Genomic DNA, 25,442 nt, shown 5'->3' on the forward strand with positions numbered 1-25,442 from the left:
CTTGGCTCTCCTACCTCAGAGGCACAGCCCTGACGCCTGGCTGGAGCACCAAGAGCCTGTCATCCACATGGCTCAGGATAAAAGGGAGAAAAAGAAAGAAAGAAACAAGAAGATAAAATAAAATAAAGTTATTAAAATAAGAAATAATTATTAAAATTTTTTTAAGTAATAAAAAAAAAGAGAGCAACCAAACCGAAAAACAAATCCACCAATGATAACAAGTGCTAACAACTATACTAGAAAAACCCAAAAAACAAACAGACAGACAGAACCCTAGGACAAATGGCAAAAGCAAAGCTATATAGACAAAATCACACATGGAAGCATACACATACACACTCACAAAAAGAGAAAAAGGGGGAATATATATCGTTGCTCCCAAAGTCCACCTCCACAATTTGGGATGATTTGTTGTCTATTCAGGTATTCCACAGATGCAGCGTACATCATGTTGACTGTGGAGATTTAACCTGCTGCTCCTGAGGCTGCTGGGAGAGATTTCCCTTTCTCTTTGTTCGCACAGCTCCTGGGGTTCAGCTTTGGATTGGCCCCACCTCTGCGTGTAGGTCGCCTGAGGGTGTCTGTCCTTTCCTCAGACAGGACGGGGTTAAAGGAGCAGCTGATTCGGGGGCTCTGGCTCACTCAGGCCGGGGGGAGGGAGGGGTATGGAGTGCTGGTTGAGCCTGCAGCGGCAGAGGCCAGTGTCACGTTGCACCAGCCTGAGGCGTACTGTGTGTTCTCCTGGGGAAGTTGTCCCTGGATCACGGGACCCTGGCAGCGGCAGGCTGCACAGGCTTCCGTGAGGGGAGGTGTGGAGAATTATTTCATCTTGCTGGCTGCAGCAGCAGCCTTCGTGTCCCATGCCCCTCTCTGGGGTCCGCACTGATAGCCGCGGCTTGCACCCATCTTTGGAGTTCCTTTAAGCAGTGCTCTTAATCTGCTCTCCTCGTGCACCAGGAAACAAAGAGGCAAGAAAAAGTCTCTTGCCTCTTCAGCAGCTCCAGACTTTTTCCCGGACTACCTCCCAGCCAGCCGTGGTGCACTAGCCCCCTTCAGTCTGTGTTCATGCAGCCAACCCCAGTGCTCTCCCTGGGATCCGACCTCTGAAGCCCGAGCCTCAGCTCCCAGCCCCAATCCGTCCCAACGGGTGAGCAGACAAGCCTCTCGAGCTGGTGAGCGGTGGTCGGCACTGATCCTCTGTGCGGGAATCTCTCTGCCTTGCCCTCTGCAGCCCTGTTGCTGCGCTCTCCTCCATGGCTCTGAAGCTTCCCCCCTCTGTCACCTGTAGTCTCCGCCCGCGAAGGGCCTTCCCAATGTGTGGAAACCTTTCCTTCTTCACAGCTCCCTCCCAATGGTGCAGGTCCCGTCCCTATTCTTTGTCTCTGTTTTTTCTTTTTTCTTTTGCCCTACCCAGGTACGTGGGGGAGTTTCTTGCCTTTTGGGAGGTCTGAGGTCTTCTGCCAGCATTCAGTAGGTGTTCTGTAGGAATTGTTCCACATGTGGATGTATTTCTGATGTATCTGTCAGGAGGAAGGTGATCTCTGTGTCTTACTCTTCCGCCATCTTGAAGCTCCCCCCTTCTGCCCATTTTTAAGGGGATTGTTTTTTCGGTATTGAGTTATGTGAGCTGCTTGTATATTTTAGATATTAACCCCTTGTTGGTTATAGCATTTGCAAATATTTTGTCCCATTCCATAGGTGCCTTTTTGTTTTGATGATGGTTTCGTTTGCTGTGAAAAAGCTTTCAAGTCTGATTAGGCCCCATTTGTTTATTTTTGCTTTTATTTCTTTTGCCTTGGGAAAATGAGCTAAGAAAATTTTGCTATGATTTATGTCCAAGGATGTTTTGCCTATGTTCTCTTCTGGGAGTTTTATGGTGTCATGTCTTATATTTCGGTCTTTAAACCATTTGGAGTTTATTTTTGCATATGGTGTGAGAGAGTGTTCTAATTTCATTGATTTACATGTAGCTGTCCAGCTTTCCCAATACCACTTGTTGAAGAGGCTCTTTTCTCCATTGTATGTTCTTGCCCCCTTTTTTGTAGGTAGGTGTGTGGGTTTATTTTTGGGCCTTCTATTCTGTTCCACTGAGCTATATATCTGTTTTTGTGCCAGTGCCACACTGTTTTGATTACTGTAGCTTTGTAGTATTGTCTGGAGTCTGGGAGGGTTATGCTTCCAGCTTTGTTCTTTTTCCTCAGGATTGCTTTGGCAGTTCTGGGTCTTCGTGGTTCCATATAAACTTTAGGATTATTTGTCCTAGTTCTTTGAAAAATGTCATAAGTATTTTGATAGGGATTGCTATCTAAGTCTAAGCTCTGGATAGTATGGCCATTTTAACAATATTAATTCTTCCAACCCAAGAGCATGGGATATCTTTCCATTTCTTTGAATCATCTTCAATTTCCTTTATCAATGTTTTATAGTTTTCAGCATATGGGTCTTTCATCTCCTTGGTTTTTTTTTTTTAAATAAATTTATCTATTTACTTATTTTTGGCTGCATTGGGTCTTCGTTTCTGTGCACGGGCTTTCTCTAGTTATGGCGAGCAGGGGCTACTCTTTGTTGAAGTGCACGGGCTTCTCACTGCAGTGGCTTCTCTTTGCTGTGGAGCATGGGCCCTAGAGTGCGCGGGCTTCAGTAGTTGTAGGTAGCACTTGGGCTCAGTAGTTGTGGCTCACGGGCTCTAGAGCACAGGATCAGTAGTTGTGGCACATGGGCTTAGCTGCTCTGCAGCATGTGGGATCTTCCTGGACCAGGGCTCGAACCCATGTCCCATGCACTGGCAGGTGGATTCTTAACCACTGCACCACCAGGGAAGCCCCTGTCCTTGCTTTTTTGAGGGGAGAATTTGCTGAGCTCTTCAGTCTGCCATATTAGAGGTCACAAGTTTACTCAAAAATAGTTTTATTGAGATACAATTCTCATAGCATACACTTCACCCATTTAAAGTATATAACTCAGTGTTTTTTAATATATTCACAGATATGTTAAACTATCAGCACAGTCAATTTTAAAACATTTTCATCATCTCAAAAAGAAACTCCTTGCTCTTTAGTTATTGCTCCCTATCCCCTCACTCCCTCTCTTCCTCCCAGCCCTGAGCAACCACCAATCTACTACATGTCATCTCTTTCCTTTTCTTAGTAAGGCTGGTTAGAGGCTTATCAATTTTATTGATCTTTAAAAAGAACCAGCTTTTGGTTTCATTGATTTTCTCTATTAATTTCCCGTCCTCAATTTCATTGATTTCTGCTCTAATTTTTATTATTTCTTTTCTTCTCCTTACTTTGTATTTAATTTTCTCTTCTTTTCTTAGTTTCCTAAAGTGGAAACTTAGAAGATTGATTTTAGGTCTTTCTTGTTTTCTAATACATGCATTCAATGCTATAAATTTCTCTTTAAGTACTGCTTTCCCTGCGTCCCAGAAAATTTAAGCTGTATATTCCTTTATATTTACTTCAAAATATTTTAAAATTTCTCTAGCAATTTCTTCTTTGATACATGTGTTATTTAGAAGTGTGTTGTTTAATCTCCAAGTATTCTGGGATTTTCCAGCTATTTTTGTGTCACTGATTTCTAGTTTAATTCTATTCTTTTAAATTTTAAAGGTGTGTTTTATAGTCCCAAATGTGATCTACGTTGGTGTATGTGCTGTGGGTTTATTTATAAGACACTACCAAAAATCCTTTATATCCATATCTTTATTTGAACAATTTTCTATAATATCTAGGAGAATACAGCATTAGTGATGCACACTTACTAAGTACAACATTAGACAACTACAAATTTAGAGCATAAATGTCAATCTGATATTGTTTTGGTTTTCATCTTAGCACTAGGTGATATCTGGTGAAAATCCATGTTTCAAAGGCTTTTGTTGATATGAGGTGTATTATTAACTTATTCTTTAAAATTCCATGTGAGATATGCTGGGGTAGGTTTAGTTTAAAAGTAGTATTGGTTGATAATGCGTTTCACTTCTCAGTACTTTTGCTTTGTTTTTTTTGTTTTTTTGTTTTTTTTTGGCGGTACGCGTGCCTCTCACTGTTGTGGCCTCTCCCGTTGCGGAGCACAGGCTCCGGACGCGCAGGCTCAGCGGCCATGGCTCACGGGCCCAGCCGCTCCGCGGCATGTGGGATCTTCCCGGACCGGGGCACAAACCCGCGTCCCCTGCATTGGCAGGTGGACTCTCAACCACTGCACCACCAGGGAAGCCCTACTTTTGATTTTTAATGGATGACTATTTTACCTAAGAACTTTTCAAACATTAACTATATCATGTTTTTCTATGTAGATCAGAGTAGAATTTCTTTTCCAGATCCAACAAGGGAAAACATTTGAAAAACTGCAATGGGCAATGTTCAATGTCATTGTAGTTAAAAGGCATATCCATTTCACAGTAAGTTAACAATTAAAGTTGGTAATCAAAATACAATATATCAAATGTCATAAGCTCATTTCTGTGCAACACTGTTACAGCAATTTAAATTTTCCAAGGACACATGAAAATCAACCTAACTCCAGTGTTCCACAAAAATACATAACTAGGAATCATAAATTATAACACACATACCCACATTTAAAGGAAAAATTCAGCATATGATGGATAAAATTAAATGGCTCATGTAGAGAGCCTGAAATGTCGACCACGTTTTTATAACATATAATGACAATATTGAAAACTACTGACTCTGAAAAATGCCATGAAAATGTACTGACCTACCAAGCACAGAATTGCACATACCAGATTCAACTCAAAAAACATTTTTTTTCCAAATATTTCAAGAAACATTACAATACTAAGGAAATGTTAGTCATTTTCAGACATCTTAATGAATCTAATAACACCCATTAAATTGAGCTAATGAACATTTTAGCTAAACCAAATTATAAAATTAAAAAAAAATGTATAAAATGCATTTTGGCAGATATTTTACATAGTGCTTTTCAGTTCCTGATCTATTGAGAAATCTACTGTAAACTCAGGTTCACTTAATTTAGGGTAATACTGAATACAGTGAATTAGAATTTATAGCACTCTTTCCTATTTTCACTCCATCTTTGATATGCGTAAAGGGTTCTCAAAATTTTTTTTAATGAATGTCCATGAAAGATTTTACAGTTCTACCTTTTAGCTTTACTAAGCACAGGTCAGTTCAGTGGAAAACAAGCCATTTAAATATTACCAAGAATCTAACTTATCTCTATATTTCTTCCATATATTCATTGGCTTAATTGTAACACAGAGCCCCCTAACCTCAGGAAACACTCTCAGACCACATTTCATTGGCTCTGAGATTGCTGCTGCCTCACAGTTCTAATACCTGTTTGGAAATGAGAGAAAAGAAAGGAAGGAGAAGTAACAGGAGGGGAGGGTCATGCAGAAAGGGAACGAAGGAAGAAAGGAGGCCACACCCACCCAAACCCTCACAACACCTTGAGAAACAGGGCAAGATATCCTTTCCAGGCAAGACATCCCCTTACAGAGGAGAAGTTCCAGAGAACTTAAGGCAGCTCTAGGAGGGAAGGGAGCAGGGGTTAAGGCGGCCCTCACAGCACAGCCTGAGAAGAAATCACAATGCACTTACCCATACACTGAGCCTAACACACATGCACACAGCACACCTCTTGGCTCCAAAGCCAACACTGGAAGCATGCACACACCGTCATGTTCAACTACACACTGACTTATGTATGGCCTGCCTGGGAGACAGCCCTCAGAAGGGACCCAGGGGCTTGGCCTGCAGCTGCAGGTTCTCTGCAGGCTGCACAGCTCACCTGGTGGCTCTGACAGTGACTCTGAGGTCTGTGTGTTGAGAGCGACCTTCCTCTTTCCTTTTGGGAGGCTCTCACCGCCTCTTGTCAGGCTGGGAGAGCTTGCTACTAATTAATGACCAAAAACAGAGTACTGTACCCTCCAGGGGGGCACTGATTCATTACAAAAGCCAAACCTAGTTATAGCAGGTAACTACAACAAAGAGGAAACCACAAGGCACCCCATCTGATTAGCACCAAGAACTTGGTACCCATCATTTCCTCACCTCCCATATGCCAGTTGCCAACTCTGATAAGGAAAAGGAGCACCTCTTGCTGGACTGGGGCCTCCCCCAGGTACCAGGAGGAACAGAATGGAACCTCAGGGCTTTCTAAAGTCTCCTGCCCCGCATGTGCCCTCAGTGCCACTGCTGCATATGGGAAGACAGCACAGCTGGAGGGCTGAGTGACCTCAGGCAAGTCACTGCCCTTATCTCTCTCTCAAATTATCATCAGCTAAGGACTGTAGTAGCTGCCCTTCTACCTTCTAGGGCTGCTGTGAGGACACAATGAGGTAACAGAGAAAGGCTGAAGTGAAGCATAGCCAGACACAAGGTACTGTCTCTACATTACCTTTCACCAGGAGAACTGAAGGGCCACACATGACATTTTGCTTTCTGTTTTATTCTAAATAGTTGAAGATACTGAAGACTCTGTGTGTGTGTGTAAGAAAGAGAGAGAGAGAGAGAAAGAGAGAGAGAGAATATGAGGACATCTCAGGATGGTGCCAGATGCCCTTTTACCTAGGGTTACCAGGGAAGTCATTTCTCACAACAATCACTACACTGAAATTCTAATAAAATATTTTCACGGCCTCCGCCACTGTTATTAAAAGATTTGATCTATATTATACGTAATCACTTACTCAGAAAGAGACAACTCTCAATTATCCATTAAAATGAAGGAAATAATAAAGTAAATGACACAAACTGGCCCGAATCCCCAAATCTCCTATCAGGTGGCTTTGGAATATATATTGTTGTACTTTTGCAATTGACGAAAGAAGTGTCAGGTGCATTTTCACAACTTCCAAAGGAATAATGAAGCTACACTTCATGGAGTTTACCCCATACTCATCTTTCCCCTTCATTATAGTTACTCTCAGGCAGAGCAAAGCCTTAACCTAAGAAAAGCTACAAGAAGGGAAACTGCTTCTAAGTTTTCAGCTTTGCTTTCCAAGGTGTGAGCTGAGTTTCTCTGTACAGTGAGTGGGGAGGAGACTACTGAGAAGGGGCTATTAAAACAATGAACTGTTGCTTTCTCAAATAATTCTTTCTTTGAATTCCTATTGTATGTCATAGAGGAATTATGAAAAAGCAAATTAGTGATAATGCTAAAGATCGTACTGCAGAGAAGTGAGAACAGCAAGAACTCATGCAAAGAGTAGCCTGAAGGGTAGGCCCCAGGCAGGCCAGTGGGGCAACTGAGGACTGCCTTCACCCACAGCCTTCAAAAGAGTCAGAGCAGGTGAATGGACAGGCGATGGGACACAGGATGCGGCTGAAGGAAGGGACAGAGTGAGCAGATAAATGAGTGGGTGGACGGAGTGGAGGGCTGGTGCAGGTGTGTTTGAAGCTGGGTGAGAAAGTGTGGATGGACAAAGGGAAAGGTGAGCAGTCCTCAGTGGCCGAGGATACCCAGAGTCAGCAGAATATTCCTGCATCCTCAAGAAAGTAGGACACAGAATGACTTACCAGGACTTGGGGTTCCCTGGTTGTAAGGTATTTCTGTTATGACTAAAGATCTTTAGACCACTAAGAGAAATTAATTCAGATCCGCTTCTGGGGTTTTAGATAGGCCTTGGAGGAAGTTGGAGCCCTGAAATATCATAATCTTTGTGTGGCCATCCCTGAACAGGAGAGACTCTGGCCCAGGTGTGGAACAGAGGCTCCAGCACTTTGCAGCAGAAAGATGGAAGACAGGAGAGAGAGAAAGGCCCAGACAAGACATGCTTCAGGATATGAGCTGTCTGCAGGAAAGATAAAGGGCTGCAGTGGCGGTGGAAGCTAGAGCGTGATCCTGAAGACCTGACAAGACTCAGGGTGTGTACGGGACATGCTACACAGGACTGAGCTGGGAAAGGGCCTGGGAGGATTTCTAGGTCTGAGGGGGAGAGCCTACAATCATGGTGGCATATTTTGGAGCATCTCTCCCACCCAAGTCCCATCTATGTTCTTAAGACTCTGACAGATTCAGTACTAACCACGTGGTTTCAACAGTTCATTGAAAACCACACTGAGAACCAGGGAAAATAGAGAAAATTGAACTGAGTTAGTATTTTTCTTGGTTTTGCAAATGAATAAATGTATCCAAACTGAATACAGCAGTGCACAATTCAATAAAAACTACCTAAACTCATTAACTTTGAAAAAGCATGTACATAAATCATGTACATTTAAGGAAGATTACAGCTACACAAACCTGTGATTTTACATTTTATTAATCCCTCAAAATTAACAGGCACCAAACACTAGTCTTTCCATTAGAGGGTAACCTTACTGAGTACCTGCATCTCACTTCTCTGTGGTTCAGGTACGGCGAGGAGAGAACTTCAGATGTGGAAGGGACCTTAAGAACCAGCTGTCTAACACTCTCACTGAATAAATGAGGAATTTGAGGCCCAAATAAGTTAACAGACAGAATTTATCTTTTAATAGCAATATTTATCACTGATTTGAAAATGTTTCACTTGCATTTATAATATTGCACATATTTTAATAAGATGTCTTTTTTTATAGATCATCTAATAGTTAATTTATATAAATCTATGATTGTAATTCAGAACCAAAGTTTCTAAAGAAAGCTAAGAATTTGCTTTTGCACAACCTGAAACATTTATTGTATAAGATTTGTAGGAAAAATGGAGACTACGTTTAATGAGAATTTCAGAATGAAAACATATAGAATCTGGGTCTTATTAAACCAAATCCTCTGTAAAATTCAGCAATCTCCTTATATTTTTATATAGGTCAATGTATTTCTAATATGATGCTCTTTAAAGTATCTAGTGGTATTGAGAACATTTATAGAAGTTGCAAAGCCTAAAAAATGGAATCGTAATTATTTGTTATATACTTTCTTTTGCATAATTTATAAAATAATTAAGATTTCAAGACCTAAATCATGAATATTCTGACAATCCTCTCTAGATATTGACTGACATTAATTCTTAAATAAATTAAGAAGAAAGAAAACCTGTCAAGGTTGAAAATATGCACTGCAGGAAGCAGATCTGATAACTAAAAATAGGTCACTTCACAGAACACTGTACCCTGACGTGATATGTGCCCAGGGAAAATTAATGAGCACATCAATGTAACACATCCTGAATAAAGGACATCAATAATAGCCACTTTGCCTAATCCTATCCCTAAATGTCAAACATTGTGTCATATTACTACATGACTTCCCAGTGTCTGCTACTTGTGCAGGTGAATCTGTAGCTATGTGCACATAATCCAGTTGAAACTGAGCTGATTGAACTGTAAACAGAGTTGATAAAAGAGAAGCTTATTATTGTAGTGCCTAATATGAATATCGCTTACGTTTTAAAGAACATAGTATGTAGCAGCAATTTAAAATGCTCAGTAAACTATGGTACAAACGGACTTCCATGCTCTATAGCAAACCAACATTCTCTTAGTATCTCTACATCATAGTGACACATAGAGGGGAGCTACTTGGCCAGTTACTTTACATATTGCCAGTTTATTTCTTTGTTCCAGTTGGACAGTAGCAACATAATTGATTCCTAAACTGGTATGATATGTACTCAGTGATGATTTTTCTTTCAATTCTTCTGGTTAGCACACAGGAGGTTCCTTATTGGTACCTTTCTAACAACAGCTCATATTCATATCTGGAATTTAGGTTTTTGATATCATTTAGATGCAGTGATAAGGATTCAAAATAAATGCTGGCAGCTGAAGACACATTTTTTTCCTTCCTTCCATCATTCACCTGCACGTCAACTGCAGATACCTAACTGATCAAGGATGAGTGTTGTTAAAAGGTAACACAGCACAAAGGAGCCTATCTTTCTTTCCAAGATGATGAAAAGTATTCTAGGGGGAGTTCCAGTCAATAACCCCTTGTTTGGGAGATAATAAGTACTATCTCTTTTAAAATGTGTTTTCAGTACCTCACTTGAAATAATGGGTTATTTCAGGCAAGTATTGTATTGTCAATATTTTCCTTGATATCACTTTCAGACCCGTGATATGAATCCCAGGCCCAGGCTGGCTGGAATCTGGATGGTTTCTAGTGCAAGGGAAGATGGGTTAAAAGGAAAGGTGACAGGAAAGATGTGTTTAGCATCCATGAGCAGCTGAGGAGAGTCTTTCCTGTCTCGTAAACGCATCTGAGAAGATTAAAAAAAGAAAAACAAAAAAACAGAGCATCAATTCTTTGAATCTATAAAGATTTTTTTTGACAAAATTCTACCAAAAATCCTCAACTAATGAAGAATATTTATATTTGTTTTAAAATCACTTCATTTTTCCAATAAGGTGTTATCAAGAAAGTTAATGCACTATAAAAATGAGATAAAATAATTATAATAAAAGCTGCATTACCCTTCAATAAATTATAAAATTTCCATTCAAACGACTGTGTTGGTGAATCAAAGCAAAAGAAAGCCTGGGAGATCTTACCTGTATAGTACGAATAAATGACACAGAGACTCTTTCTTCAAACTCGTTAACTGGAGTATACAAATTCAACACTTTGACAATCTGGGAGAAATAAAATGATCAAAGTCTTTAGCATATTATCAAATACATACATGCTGGGTACCTGTTATCTGGAAAACTAAAAGGATCTCTGCATACAGTTTTCAGTTCTACTCAGGGCTTGGTTAGGGCAAGAGGGGAGAGGGAGTGGTTCTGAAGGCACATTTACCTTTATTAGCTGAATTTTTAAAATAAGAGTGTATTAATATAATATTTTACACTTTAAGAAGCAACATAAATTTGAAAAACCATGAAAAGTAAAAGTGCTCCCACCTGCATGCTCTCAGTCTCTCAAAGTAACAATAGTTAACAGTGTCCTGTGTATTCAGCTAGTTACTTTCTATATGTATTCTATGTGTAATCTATGTAAGATTTCTATGTTTTGAGATAAGTGATGGACATTAAAAAATCCAAGAGTCAGCACAGAAATAACTAGGCAAAAGAAATGTGGGTATGTTTATGCCTATGCCTTGCTTCATGCTGTGGCCATTGTTCTCAAATGCCCTTCCCATCTTTTCATTTCCTTAAATTCAATGCACAGCTAAATAAGGCTTTCCCTGAACGATCAGTTATTGCCCCTCAGCACCATTTTGGAATCCTCCCTCTAGCTAATTAGTGCTGAGGGCTTAACTACCTACCAATGGGCCAGCACCAGCCCTGGCCTCCCATAAGCCCTGTGACCAGCCGTGCTATAAGCTGGCCCTGCCAAAAAATGGGCAGCAGAAACCAAAGGAAACAGGGTGGGGCAGCCAACCAGGCCAGGGGCCAGCCCCACCCACCACTGAGCCAACAGTAGTTCAGCCCTGCCACAACAGAAGGGCCTACACAGCCCACATAGGGGGTACCCCTAGACATATAGCTCTGGTGACAAGAGGGCAGCATGCTTCTGAGTGCTATAGGATGTTTCCTTCTTTAATATTGGGAAATGTATATGAGCTACTTAATACACAGAAAAAAGACAGCAAACTGGGCAAAATGAGAAGACAGAGCAATATGTTCCAAACAAAGGAACGAGACATAACCTCAGAAAAAGTACTAATAGAAGTGGAGATGAGCAATCTACAAGGTTATGATTATAAAGATGCTCAGTGAACTCAGGAGAAGAAGGGATGAATATAGTGAGAACTTCAACAAAGAGTTAGAAAATATAAAGAAGAACCAAAAGAGCTGAAGAATACAACAGCAGACTGAATTATACAGAGGAATGGATCAGTGAGCTGAGCTGGAAGACAATAGTGGAAATCACTGAAACTGAACAACAACAAAAAAGAATGAAAAAAAATGAGGATGGTTTAAGAGACCTCTGGGACAACTTAAGTGCACTAATACTCACATCGTAGGGGTTCCAGAAGGAGAAGACAGAGAGAAAGGGACAGAGAACTTATTTGAAGAAATAATAGCTGGGAAAGGAAACAGACATCTAGATCCAGTAAGCACAGAGTCTCAAACAAGGCCAACCCAAAGAGGTCCACACCAAGACAGATTATAATTAAAATGGCAAAAATTTAAGATAAAGAGAAAATCTTAAAAGCATCAAGAGAAAAGCAACTAGTTACATAAAAAGGGACTCCCATAACAACATCAGCAGACTTTTCAGCAGAAATTTTGCAGGCCAGAAGGGTGTGGGGTGATATATTCAAAGTAATAAAAGGAAAAAACCTATAACGAAGAATATTCTACCTGGCAAGGTTATCATTCATATTTGAAGGAGAGATAAAGAGTTTTACAGACAAGCAAAAGCTAAAGGAGTTCAGCACCATCAAACTAGCTTTACGTTTATTTTTTTATTTTTTTAATGGGACTTCTCTAAGTGGAAAAGAAAAGGCCACAACTAGAAATATGAAAAGGGAGGGAAGAGAAAAGTTTAAGAGATAAAAGCCTAGGTCAAGAAACAAGAAAAATCTCAAATAAACAATTTAACCTTATACCTAAAGGAACTAGAAAAAGAAGAACAAACAAAATCCAAAGTTAGTAGAAAGAAAAGAAATCAGAAAGGACATGAATGAAATAGAGACTACAAAAACAACAGAATAAAAATCAATGAAACTAAGAGCTGGTCCTTTGAAAAGATAAACAAAATTGATAAACTATTAGCCACATTTATCAAGACAAAAAGAGAGAGGGCCCAAATACATAAAATCAGAAGTGAAAGAGAGAAGTTACAACTGACATCACAGAAATACAAACGATCGTAAGACATTATTATGAATAATTATATGCCAATAAAATGGACAACCTAGAAGAAATGGATAAGTTCTTAGAAATGTACAGTCTCCCAAGACTGAATCAGGAAGAAATAGAAAATATGGACAAATTACAAGTAATTAAATCAAATCAGTAATCAAAAAACTCCCAACAAACAAATATCTAGGACTAGATGGCTTCACAGGGGAATTCTGCCAAATATAAGAGTTAACACCTGAATCTACCCAACTCAATCTATTCCAAAAGAACAGAAGAGAAAGGAAAACTTCTGAACTCATTCTGCGAGTCCACATCACCCTGATACCAAAACCAGACAAAAATACCACAAAAAAGGAAATTATAGGTCAGTATCACTGATGAACATAGTTGTAGAAATCCTCAACAAAATATTTGCCAAGTGAATTTAACAGAACATTAAAAGAATCATACAACACGATCAAGTGGAAATTATCTCAGGGATGCAAGGATTTTACAATTACTACAAAACAGTCAATGTGATACACCCCATTAGCAAACTGAAGAATGAAAATCATATGATCATCTCAATAGATGCAGAAAAAGCTTTTGACAAAACTCAACATCCATTAATGATAAAAACTCTCAACAAAGTGGTTATAGACGGAACATACCTCAACATAATAAAACACATATATGACAAACCCACAGTCAACATCATACTCATGGTAAAACGGTGAAAGCATTTCCTCTAACAAAACAAGGATGCCCATTCTCACCACTTTTATTCAAAATGGTATTGAAAATCTTAGCCACAGAAATTAGACAGGAAAAAAAAAGTAAAAGGAATCCAAATTGAAACGGAAGAAGTAAAACTGTCACTGTTTGCAGATGACAGGAAACTGTATATAGAAAATCCTAAAGATGCCACCAAGAAACTATTAGAACCAATAAATGAATTCAGTAAAGTTTCAGGATACAAAATTAATATACAGACAACTCTTGCATTTCTATACACTAATAATAAATTATCAGAACACAATCCCATTTATAATTGCACCAAAAAGAATAAAATACCTAGGAATAAATCTAAACAAGGAAGTGAAAGACCTGAACTTGGAAAACTATAAGACATTGATAAAAGAAAGTACAGATGACACAAACAAATAGAAAGATGTACCGGGCTCATAAAGTGGAAGAATTAATATGGTTAAAATGACAATATTACCCAAGGTAACTACATATTCAATGCAATCTCTATCAAAATACCAAAAGCATTATTCACAGAACAAATAATTCTAAAATTTGTATGGAAACACAAAAAACTGAGTAGCCAAAGCAATCTTGAGAAAGAAGTACTAATACAAAGCTAGAGGTATCATACTCCCTGATTTCAAACCATACTAAAAAGCTACAGTAATCAAAACAGTATGGTACTGGCACAAAAACTGACACATAGATTGATGGAAAAGGAAAGAGAACCCAGAAATAAACCTACTCTTTTACGGTCAATTAATCTACAGTAAGGGAGGCAAGAATATACAATGTGGAAAAGACAGTTTCTTCAGGAAATGGTGTTGTGAAAACTGGACAGCTATACACAAAAGAATCAAACTAGACCATTTTTTCATACCACTTAGAAAAATAAACTCAAAATGGATTAAGGACTTAAATTTAGGACCTTAAACTCTTAGAAGAAAATACAAGCAGTACATTTTTGACACTGGTCTTAGCAATATTTTTTTGATCTGTCTCCTCAGGCAAGAGAAACAAAAGCAAAAATAAACAAATGGGACCACATCAAACTAAAAAACTTTTGCACAGTGAAAGAAATTATCCACAAAATGAAAAAGCAGCCTACTGAATGGAAGAACATATTTGCAAATAATATATCTAATAAGGGGTTAATATCCAAAATATACAAAGAATTCATATAACTCAAATCAAAAAAACAAATGACCTGATTAAAAAAATGGGCAGAGGAACTCAACAGACATTTTTCCAAAGAAGACATACTGATGGGCAACAGGCACATGAAAAAATGCTCAACATCACTAATCACCAGAGAAATACGAATCAAAACCACAATGAAGTACTACCTCATACTAGTCAGAATGGCTATTATCAAAAAGACAACAGATAGTAAGTGTTGGTGAGGATGTGGAGAAAAGGGAATCCTCGTGCACTGCTGGTGGGAATGTAAATTGGTGCAGCCACTATGGAGGTTGCTCAAAAAATTAAAAATACAACTATGATACAACCCAGCCATTCCACTTCTGGGTATTTTCCCAAAGACAACAAAAACACTAGTTTGAAAAGATATATGCACCCCTCTGTTCATTGCAGCATTATTTACAATAGCCAAGATATGGAAGCAATCTAAGTGTCTGTCGACAGACAAATGGATAAAGAATACTGGTGTACACACACACACACACACACACACACACACACACAAGAATATCACTTAGTCATAAAAAAGAATGAAATATTGCCATTTGCAACACTATGAATGGACTTTGCAGACATTATGCTAAGTGAAATAAGTCAGACAATGACAAATACTATAAGAGCTCACTTATATGTGGAATCCAAAAAACAAAACAAAGAAACCAAAAAAATGAAAATATACTCACAGATACAGAGAACAAATGGGTGGTTGCCAGAGGGGAGGGGCATGGGGTATTAAAATAGGTGAAGGGGATTAAGAGGTACAAACCTCCAGTTATAAAATAAATAAATAAAGCATATGGATGTAATCTACAATATAAGGAATATGGTTAATAGTATTGTAATAACTTTGTATGGGGACATATGATTGCTAGACTTATCACGGTTATCATTTTATAATGTATGGAAATGTCAAATCACTGTGTAGGATACCTGAAACTAACATCATATTATACATCAGCTATATTTCAATTAAAAAAACACAATTATTTGTCTTAAAATAGAGAAGTCTAAAGAATCATTCAATTATTAAATAATATGGAAAATTCTTTTATGGAGTACAAACTCCATAGAATGTGTAGAATGTACACCCCCATGAAAACAGGGACTTTGTTTTGTTCATGGTTTTATCTTAGTGGCTAGAACATTATATAGAACAGTGTAGAGAGTGGATAAATAAGTACTGAATGTTGAATGTGCAGGACTGTGACTAGTACTGAAATATACTTTGTGGTAAAATCTCTCTTCTTCAAGATCTACAATATTGATATATATCATCTCTGACACAGATGAAGTCAGCTCAGAGACAAAAGCAATAGCTAGAAGCCTTCTTTACTTCCCAATGTCACCGTTGATGAATGTTAACTTGTTTTATAATAGGGAAAATCGCCTTACCTGGGCAGTAGTTAAAGCATTGCACATGGAACAAATGGCTTCTGCATCATCATCTGTTTTCTTTTTCACTTGCAAAAGCTGAGCAGCCTGAATGAGAGGTTCCAGGGTTTCCTTAGCCCCACTGTTCATCAGATTCTTGTCACGCAGCCATTCTTCTAGTTGACTGACATTGTACCTATGCCAGAAAAAGGGGGGTGATGCAAATTTACTGAATGTTATCATAAATGTCTTAATTTTTCTGTGCATGGCTTTGTCAGGAATTTCAGTGAAATTGTTTTTTTAAATCATTAGCTGTGCTTAAAAATTTATCACTATACATAATCAGGAGGTTTATAATCATAATTATATTAAGAGTAGGTATAATTCTAGAGACTATAATTCTCTTTAATGGGAGATAGAAATGTAGCCATTACAGCAAGTTATGAAATAAGATGTGCTAAAAACCAAAATAGAACACATAATATGGCTGTGTCCTTATTAAAGAGCCAAGCAGAAAACACTTTATAGTTTCTTACAACTTGAGAGGTGAGAATTGATAATCCTTTAAGTACTCTCTCTTCCTTAAGTCAGACTCCAAGCTAGTAGACATAATAACAAGATCCCCACATAGACCCTGTGCTCCGGCCCTCTTTAGGGAAGAGTCTGGGTGATGGAGGTAGTGGCCTGAGGGAGCTCAGGGATGAAGGCGAGAAGGGCAAGTGGGGGCCGCGGGAAGAGACAAAGACCCCAAATATGAAGAGAGACATAGAAACTACACAGATGCGAGGTTTTAAGAGGTGGCCAACCAAGTGATAGTGGTTCGCAAACGAGAGTGAGATAAACGGACCCACAGTCAGGACTTAGTAATTAGGCAAAGAGGGGCTTCATAGGTATGAACAGAGCTTGCAGAAAAATAAATTCTACGACCTGAGTGGAAAGCATTATCTTCTTACCACTACCTACAGTGGATGTGAGTAATGGAAAATTTGAAAAGAAAGCCAACGCTTCCTGAGATTAACTACAGGCTTTCATAGGAGAAATCCTTCTTCCCCCTCTTGGTGAATTTTCTAGCTGTTTTAAAATAAATTATTTGAAAAAAAAATTCCATTATGCTAATAAGGTTATGCTGAGGAGCAGCTGGACAAAATTGAGCACAGCTTATCTTAAAATAGAGAGGGGCGTATTTCAAACATCAGTAAAAGATCTATTAGACATGTTCTTGTTGCCATAGGTACAAAAAGGTATTTTGTCAAAATAAATTTATAAGAGCAATCAAACATTAGCAATCTTCATTATAATTTGATATTTTGTTATTGTACAATTAAAACACACACAAAAGGAGAGGAAGCAGCTATCTCATCTTTATGTAGTTTTCATCATCTCCCCACTCCCTCTGACGAGTTATCGGGGCTTTCCTGGTGGCGTAGTGGTTAAGAATCCGCCTGCCAATGCAGGGGACACGAGTTTGAGCCCTGGTCCGGGAAGATCCCACATGCCGCGGGGCAACTAAGCCTGTGTGTCACAACTACTGAGCCTGCGCTCTAGAGACCGCAAGCCACAACTACTGAGCCCACGTGCCACAACTACTGAGCCTGTGCTCTAGAGCCCGCAAGCCACAACTACTGAGCCCACGTGCCACAACTACTGAAGCCCGCATGCCTAGAGCTCGTGCTCCACAAGAGAATCCACCACAATGAGAAGCCCGCGCACCACAACAAAGAATAGCCCCCACAGCAACGAAGACCCAACACAGCCAAAAATAAATAAATAAAAATAAATAATGTTCCCTTTAAAAAAACAATAACGAGTTATCTTCACATGGAGCAGGTTCCTAACAAGCAGTGGGTTGCTAGGCACGGCCAGGAGCAATCACGAATGAGAGTGGAGGGTCCAGCCAGACAAGAGGAAGCAGCTCTGTGCTCGGTCTGCCCTTGCTGCTCGCCTGGCGGGGAGTCGGTGGGGGGGACAGTGGACATCAGGTACACTAGCCTCACACGAGCGCTGGCAAGCGGTTGGGCAGCATGGAAAGGCCATGGCAGCTGTTGGCGTTCGCTCACCTGATCTGCATGCCTTTACTCCAGGAGCACATGTCCTTCCGGAGGAGGAGGTTGTTCAGTGTGACGGCCCCCACGATGTAGAACATCTGCTTGACCACCTGCTTGATCAGTTCGGGGTCCATGCCGTGCTGACACATGACTGAGTGGAAAGAGTTGAGCTGCCGCAGGATGGAGTCCAGTGTGTAGGTACCCTCATCAGCAATGCTGGAGGTTCGCTTTCTTAGCCCTGTGGGCTTCACCCCAGACACACCCTGAATGGTTTCATGCTCTAGCATTCCAGAGACTGCAAGAGAAGTTCAAGTGTCAGAAAAGAAGATCTGGAAGGAAGCGTGCGCACACACACACACAAAGACACAGACATACACACATTCAGTTTATGAAAATGATTTGAGTATCAACATAGAGGGAAAAAGAACTCAATAAAAGGGCTTCTGGATTTTAAACTTTAATGAAGGAATAATTCTTAAATTCAAAAAAATAGTAATAATTCTTAAATTCAAAAATTTACCATGAAATTAAGAACTCTTAATGGCCCATTTTCTGAAATATGAAGCCTTGTAATAGCACGTGTGAGGTATCTTGGGAGGGTTTTTGAGAGAGATGTATGGAGCAGTTAGGGAGAAGATAAAAATTCTCCAGTAGGGCTTCCCTGGTGGTGCAGTGGTTGAGAGTCTGCCTGCTGATGCAGGGGATGCAGGTTTGTGCCCTGGTCCGGGAAGATCCCACATGCCGCGGAGCGGCTCGGCCCGTGAGCCATGGCCACTGAGCCTGTGCGTCCGGAGCCTGTGCTCCACAACGGGAGAGGCCACAATAGTGAGAGGCCCGCATACCACAAAAAAAAAAAAAATTCTCCAGTAATATTGAGCCCCAGAGGCAAACAAATCAAGTAGCAAGAAAGGCAGGAGATCAGGCAGTGGTCTTGGAGAAGACTTGGGAGAGGGCAGTTGTGTGGGGCTAGAGAGCTGGGCCCTTCCTTGCCCTGAGCTTCCCACAACAGCAGGGAGACCTCGGGCTGGCCTTAGCCTCCCAGGGCTCAGTCTTCTCATCTGGGGCACTGCTGCTCCCTCTATTACGCCCTTGCAGCATTTGGCTTATGCCTCCTCTAGGATGGTTTTGGGATGCCCACTCCCTGGACTGGAAGCCCCCTTGAGAGCAGGGGCCATTCCTGATTCATTGTTATATGTCCTAGAGCTAAATGCAGCTTCCAAAGAACCTCATACTGACTCAAAACATTTGTTGTTGTAAAATCATTGGGAGATGCAGCTAGTGGCACATCTAAAGGTAAAATTTCTTATTTAGCCAATGAAACCAGGCAAAAGTAGAAGAGAATGGACTGAAGCTGACCTCTGCATCTGTGTTACCTCAAGCATTTTTGCTGACCTAGGTTGCTTTAAATTCATGACCTTTTAGGCGTCAGCTGAAGAAACCACTGCCATCCCCCATGGCTTCCTCAGCCTTCTATGTTTCTAGTTGGTTAAAGGGGGGCCTGCAATAAAAAATGGGACACTAGGAGCCCACAGAGGTGAGACGGAGTTGTAGAAATGTGGAAAACACATAGATGGGGAAAGAAAGGGTAACTGGTAGTAGCCTTAAGAGGCTGTTGATAATTTGCTTGACAATAATACAGTTTGGTAACTTAAAAAATTAAAAAAAAAGTTCAATGCATTCAAAATTAGCAGCCTGCAATTTGTACATGCCTTCTAATTCCTATTTCACACCTGCTACACATTCCAAAGGAATACTGGTAGAACGATACATAAATACACACCCAGAGTGAGTACACACATATAAAGATAGGTACATGAAATCACACATACATAGAAACACACATGCACACACACACACACACACACCCCAGTTTCTCATCCAATGAGAAACTGCTACTTTAAACCAAATTGCTTTTAACAATTCCATAGGGGTCATGAGATGTTCCACTCAGCATGGAGTGTCTGAGACCTGTTCTTGTTGCCATGGTACCTTCCCAGCCCTCTTACTGTAGCCTAATAGGCAAACTACATACCCTCCCAAGCCTCCTTCATTTCAGATGGGTTCCTAGGAAGCTCTGTGTAGTAGTATGTTAGACCAAAGTTTAAAGTGTTTTTGAAAACTGGATGAGGTCTGAGGTCTACTGCTGGGTATAAAGCATGACCCAATCATAAGAGAGAGGCATTACACATTAGGGAAGTAAACTATATACTGCCATTTCCATCATGTGGAAGCAGTGATTTTGAGGCACCCCAGTTCATCATGGCTGGGGTTCTGGGATTCCTCAGCTAATTTTGAGACTGAGTCTTACTACTTTATGTTCTCCATATGAATACATGCTCCAACACATGTGCCACTGGTGGTCATCTATTGGCGGACACATGAGGTAGACAGACCTGGATGTCAGCAATATGCCCTGGCCTTACCGATCATTGGCTGAAGGATGTTCTCTAACACCCGCACGAGCTGCTGGTAGATCTGAATGGCCAAGTCACTTAGCACCTGTCGGTACTCAGCCAGGTCAAAATTGGTGAGGCAGTGTTCATTCTGGCGAGATGTGTTGTGTTTCATAAAGCCCTAGAGCCATAATGGAGAGTTAATGATACAGATGAAGTGAAATGTCTTCTGTTTAACTCTCTCATTTGATCGGCATCCTCATGCTATTTTTTCCTTTCTCCAAAGAGTTCCCATTCCAACCTACACATAAATGCCAGGATACTCCTTCTCAAATTCTGTGTGTTTGTTTCCATCACGTCTCCCCTTCCACTTCTTACTAGCGTTTGAATAATCTAAACTTGGCAACCTAGCATTTAAGCTTTTCCACCAGCAATGTCAATGAAACAAGATGGGGGAACTTGATTTGAAAAAAAAACTAATGAGTGTTTTCACTTATGAAACAGCTGGTTCACTGCCAAGCACTAAATTATCTAAAGTGGTAATCTCTTAACTTCAGTTCATTAAATATAGCCCTATTTATAAATACTACACTGGAAGGACGTAAATAATCTTCTTAAAATTGATCAATGTCTACAGAGACTGGTGAATAAATAAAAAAATTCTCTTTACTATATTTTACTGTATCCACACATGATTCTCAGTCTGAGCTTAGAATGGAATCTTTTGGTGGTATTTGTTAAAATGGAAAGCCAACTGTACAGGCAGGTACTTCTGTCAGGCACTGCCTGACAAAGACAATTGCCTATTTGATGGATTCTGCCCACACTCAAGCATCTGCCTCCCTGCAACCTACTTAACAACATGGTCTAGAACTGGGGACTGAAAGGACAGTTAATAGGCCTTCTGGAGGATTCTGTTCTGCTAGTCCCATCTGCTCAAGGACCATGTCTTGCTCATATTGCATTTCCCATCATCTGCCAGGACAGTCCTCTGCCCCTAGCCTGTGGGTGCTCAGAAAGTACTACTGCTCAGCTTCTCTGCCTGCCCTCCTGGCAAAGGATGGGGAGGTATGAAGGGCAGTGGTTATGGACAGAGGCTCTTGGAGGTGGACAGACCCAGAATCCTAGCTCAGCTCCTTATGACTGAGAGCACTTGGGCAAAGTGATGAGATTTAGTTTCCTCATCTGTAAAACTGGGTTATAATTCCGACCTCACTGAGATGTTAAACAAGAATTAAACAACATAATGTACAATAAATGCTGTCTGATACATACTAAGCAGCCCTTAATAAATGATAATTATTAATATATTACATAGTTTTGAAATATGAAGTCTATCAAGCAACTGATGACCACATCACTATAAGCAAAAGCAAAAATATCTATGGACAAATCTAAAGAGACATGTTTTACCTTGATCACCTTTAATGTATTACACAAGCCAAAATGGATTAATTTCTTTAAATAGCTCAATATTCCTACATCAGTCCTTGAAAAGCCCATTTTCACATCTTAACAAAAAGTTTCAGTGTGATAACCATTCAATGACCAATGCTCGTTTTATTTCTGCTGTGCTTGCTCATAATACAAACTCTCCGAGGGAAGAAACTATGTCACTTCCCAAGTCAGTTTTGTAAATAATGAACACCAAACAAAGCTATGAACTTCCAAGCCACCTCTGAATTCAGGTTTCTAAATTAACAAATGGCTAAATAGTTTGTGCTTTAAATTTTTTTCCTTAAAAAGGTCAGAGAAAGTATAGCATGCTGGTTTTGCGATCAAGGCTTTCTCACCTCTTCTCCACTGTACTGCTTCAAACAGTGCAAAAATCGGCATGTGTTAGAAAGCCAGAAGGAGACAGTTTCAAAATCATCACCTCTTTTCTGAAAGAGAGAATAAGCCTAAATTAGCTTTTTCCTTAGGGAAATAATAGCCTGAGAAAACCAAACAGATACCAGAAGGCCCATTTCCTTCACTCACCATTAACAACAGTTATAAAAATAAATCACATTGCAGTTGTAAAGCCTCATATCGTTGCTAGAGAATTTCAACCACTGGGTTCACTGGTTGTTTGTTACTTTGCTTGGCAATTAGAAAATGCCATTAGAAAATGATGCCTGGTCATGCAATTGATATTCGCTTAGCAGTCCCTTTAAGCAGAAAACAATTCGCCAAGCCACAGCTTACCCAAACTCACTTCCCTGAGGGTTACTGAAGGGAATCAGAGAGGACTAAAGGCACAAAAGGGAATTACAAATACTGTGAAGCACTGAAACCCAGATTAGGTTAAAAATCTTGTCAATGATAAGATAAAATTTCTGGGGAGCTAATCAGAAATGGAATGGAGGAAGCCCTGTGCAGAGCAGTGGAGAGTTTGGCTCTTCATCAGGTGTGGGCCACGTGTCAAACCACCTCTGCGAAATCAAACCAGGGACACACGACAAATACACTTCAGTTTAAAAAAGGATGTGAAACAAATGCACATCCATTTAAAATGGTATCAAAAGGGTGCTGTGTTCAAGTATCTACTCCTTTTTAATCTTTAAACAATTTGGTACAATAATTAGTCAAATTAGATAAATTTGGAAGAATTTATCCAAATTTTCTCATCTTGCAAGTAAGATGAGAGGGAGAAAACTTTACGATTTGGCTTTGTTGTCTTTGTAGGAGTTGACTTAAGAAGTAGTAAAACTCGTAGTCTATCCAAATGTAATACAGCATCAATACACCAAAAATTAAATGAGTTACATTCAGAAGACATTCATCAATGTTTGAATGTTAAATATTCAGAAACTCCACACTTTAGTAAGCACTGTAGAAAGTAACCACATAGACTATCTGTGCAGGAGGGACTGAGAACCGGCATTAAAAGTTATGACCAGGGGCTGGGGGAGGGTGTGTTTAATGGGTACAGAGTTTCAGATGGGGAAGATGAAAAAGTTCTGGAGATGATGGTGGTGATGGTTATACAACAGTATGAATGTACTTAATGCCACAGAACTGAAAAATGGTTAAAACTAAGAATAATGTTCACTGTTTTTCTAGATTGTCAAGAGGATGATCACGCAAGTGACTCAGTGATTACTGAGTTATGCAGGGCTTTCTGTTCTATTATGTAACTTTGCTGCCTTTTCCAAGTCTTTCCTCTCTGATTAGTATCTGTGTGTTGCTTCTCATATGGAACCAGGCATTTAAGGTAACAAGGAAAATTATGAGATGAGCTGGAGAATAATGGGAAGAAAAGTCAGAAGAGAATTTTAAATGTTTTATCAAACATCTTTTTATATGAATGGGCTAGGTATTACTAAACTTACTTAGGTACCTATTTTAACTATAGCATCATATTCCCTGTATATATGAACTTCACCAGGTATTTTTAATTTACTTCTAAGACCTCAAAGCAGAAAACTTCTATGACGAAACTGAATTTGCTTCACAATCAAGTATATCGACTTAATTTTGATTACTGTTCAACCTGAGCCCTGTTTTGAAAGAAGGCACATAGACACTTTACAGAATGAATGTTTCCTACAATGGAAGGTATAGATTAAGACTAGAAAGTGGTCATAACTGGAAACTTAGCTCAAGTCTAAGGAAGGAAAAATACCTCTGTGCAGACTCTGTCATCATTCATATTCATTATGAGAATTTTGTTGAACATGAACTGACCTTTAATACTTTTTTGATGCTGTTTATTGTTGATGTTAGCAACGACCTTACTTTCTGATCATCATTCAGGTAGTCAGCGTGTCGAACACACATAAACAGGATATACGCTGGTAACCCTGGAATCAAATTGACTGCTACACCACGTGGCTTCAGTTCTAAAAAAGAAAAGAGGAAAAATAATCTTATATAACTTTGAAAGTCTTCACGAGGAATGCTTTTTGAGATACAAAAGCACAGCTCTCAAGTAAGAGTTCAATCATTCAGGGTAAATAGGTCGTGTTTTTAAAAAAGCATATTTTAAAGGCTGACTAAGTGGAGAAATTCTTGAGGGTAGGAACATGTGAATCTTAGCTGCTTATACAACAACTCCCAAATGTCTATCTCCTGCCCTGACTTTTCCTTTGAATTCTAGGCTCATGTATCAAGTGGCTTTTGACATCTCTGCTCAGGCATGTCAAACTAAGCCCATCCCAAACTAAACTCTTCATTCCCTATGGAACCTGCTCTTCCAGGAGTTAGGTGGGTCCTACCAAGTGTCCCTGCAGTGTGACTGACATCCATGATGTGGTCAGGATGCTGCTACAGCACTATACGCACAGCAGTCAAGGATGACTAAAGAAACCAGTGTGAATATTTAATAAATGAGTGACTAGCCTTTCCCACCACTGACACATGTACCAGAAAGACCTTTTATCTCACGCAGGAAATACTTGCCCAGAATCAAGTTCTTAACAAGTTTTTGCTCATCCTCCTTCTTGTATTCCAGCATTCCTTGGAAATCCTTTTCTTTTCTGGGAATGTTGACTGGACGAATGGGCTCATCAATGATCTGTCCTGGGGATATGTTCTCCATTTGGCCCACTTCATCAGAAACAAAAAGAAGAAAAATGTCTTCCAGGTAGAAAAGATGAGAGGTTTCCATGTTCCTATAATTTTAAGTAAACTCTATAACAACAGAAGTTTGCCATATTTACCACTTAATTGTCCCTTCTTTCAGTATTTTTTCTGGTAAAACTGGGTGGATAGATGATAAAATTATACGGTAATGTCACTCTAACAACCACTAGTGCTTGGCTACTATGAACACCAAAGAATCTTACTAGATTCAAAAGCATTTTTTTTGGTAATAAGGTTTACTTTGTAATAAGATTAAATGTCTCCAAAGTAAGTGGTTTAACTTCTTAGTTAACTAATCAGTATCAATCATAAATATCTAAATATATTTCGACTTTAATTTACAGAAGGAAAAAACAATATTCTACAAAGAGGCAGCCAGACTATAAAAGATTCCCCTTTACCTTTAG

General features: G+C 39.6%; 1 protein-coding gene across 4 annotated transcripts in view; it reads right to left on the bottom strand.

The window, feature by feature from the left end:
• Positions 1-10,006: 10,006 nt before the first annotated feature.
• Positions 10,007-25,442, bottom strand: part of MYO5A (myosin VA) — a 120,110-nt gene continuing 104,674 nt past the window's right edge. For 3 of the 4 annotated variants that reach the window (XM_065901125.1, XM_065901118.1, XM_065901112.1), the window contains 8 exons: positions 24,853-24,999; positions 24,139-24,293; positions 22,263-22,352; positions 20,500-20,650; positions 18,089-18,371; positions 16,053-16,227; positions 10,470-10,550; positions 10,025-10,177 (listed from right to left, as the gene is read on the bottom strand). In XM_065901125.1, the coding sequence (XP_065757197.1) occupies positions 10,025-10,177; positions 10,470-10,550; positions 16,053-16,227; positions 18,089-18,371; positions 20,500-20,650; positions 22,263-22,352; positions 24,139-24,293; positions 24,853-24,999 (1,235 nt within the window). Of the gene's footprint in view, positions 10,178-10,469; positions 10,551-16,052; positions 16,228-18,088; positions 18,372-20,499; positions 20,651-22,262; positions 22,353-24,138; positions 24,294-24,852; positions 25,000-25,442 lie in introns of all 4 variants that reach the window. The other variant, XM_065901104.1, reaches the window with a different exon arrangement.

The sequence above is a fragment of the Phocoena phocoena genome, chromosome 2, assembly GCF_963924675.1.
Source record: "Phocoena phocoena chromosome 2, mPhoPho1.1, whole genome shotgun sequence".
In the NCBI taxonomy this organism is placed as follows: Eukaryota; Metazoa; Chordata; class Mammalia; order Artiodactyla; family Phocoenidae; genus Phocoena; species Phocoena phocoena.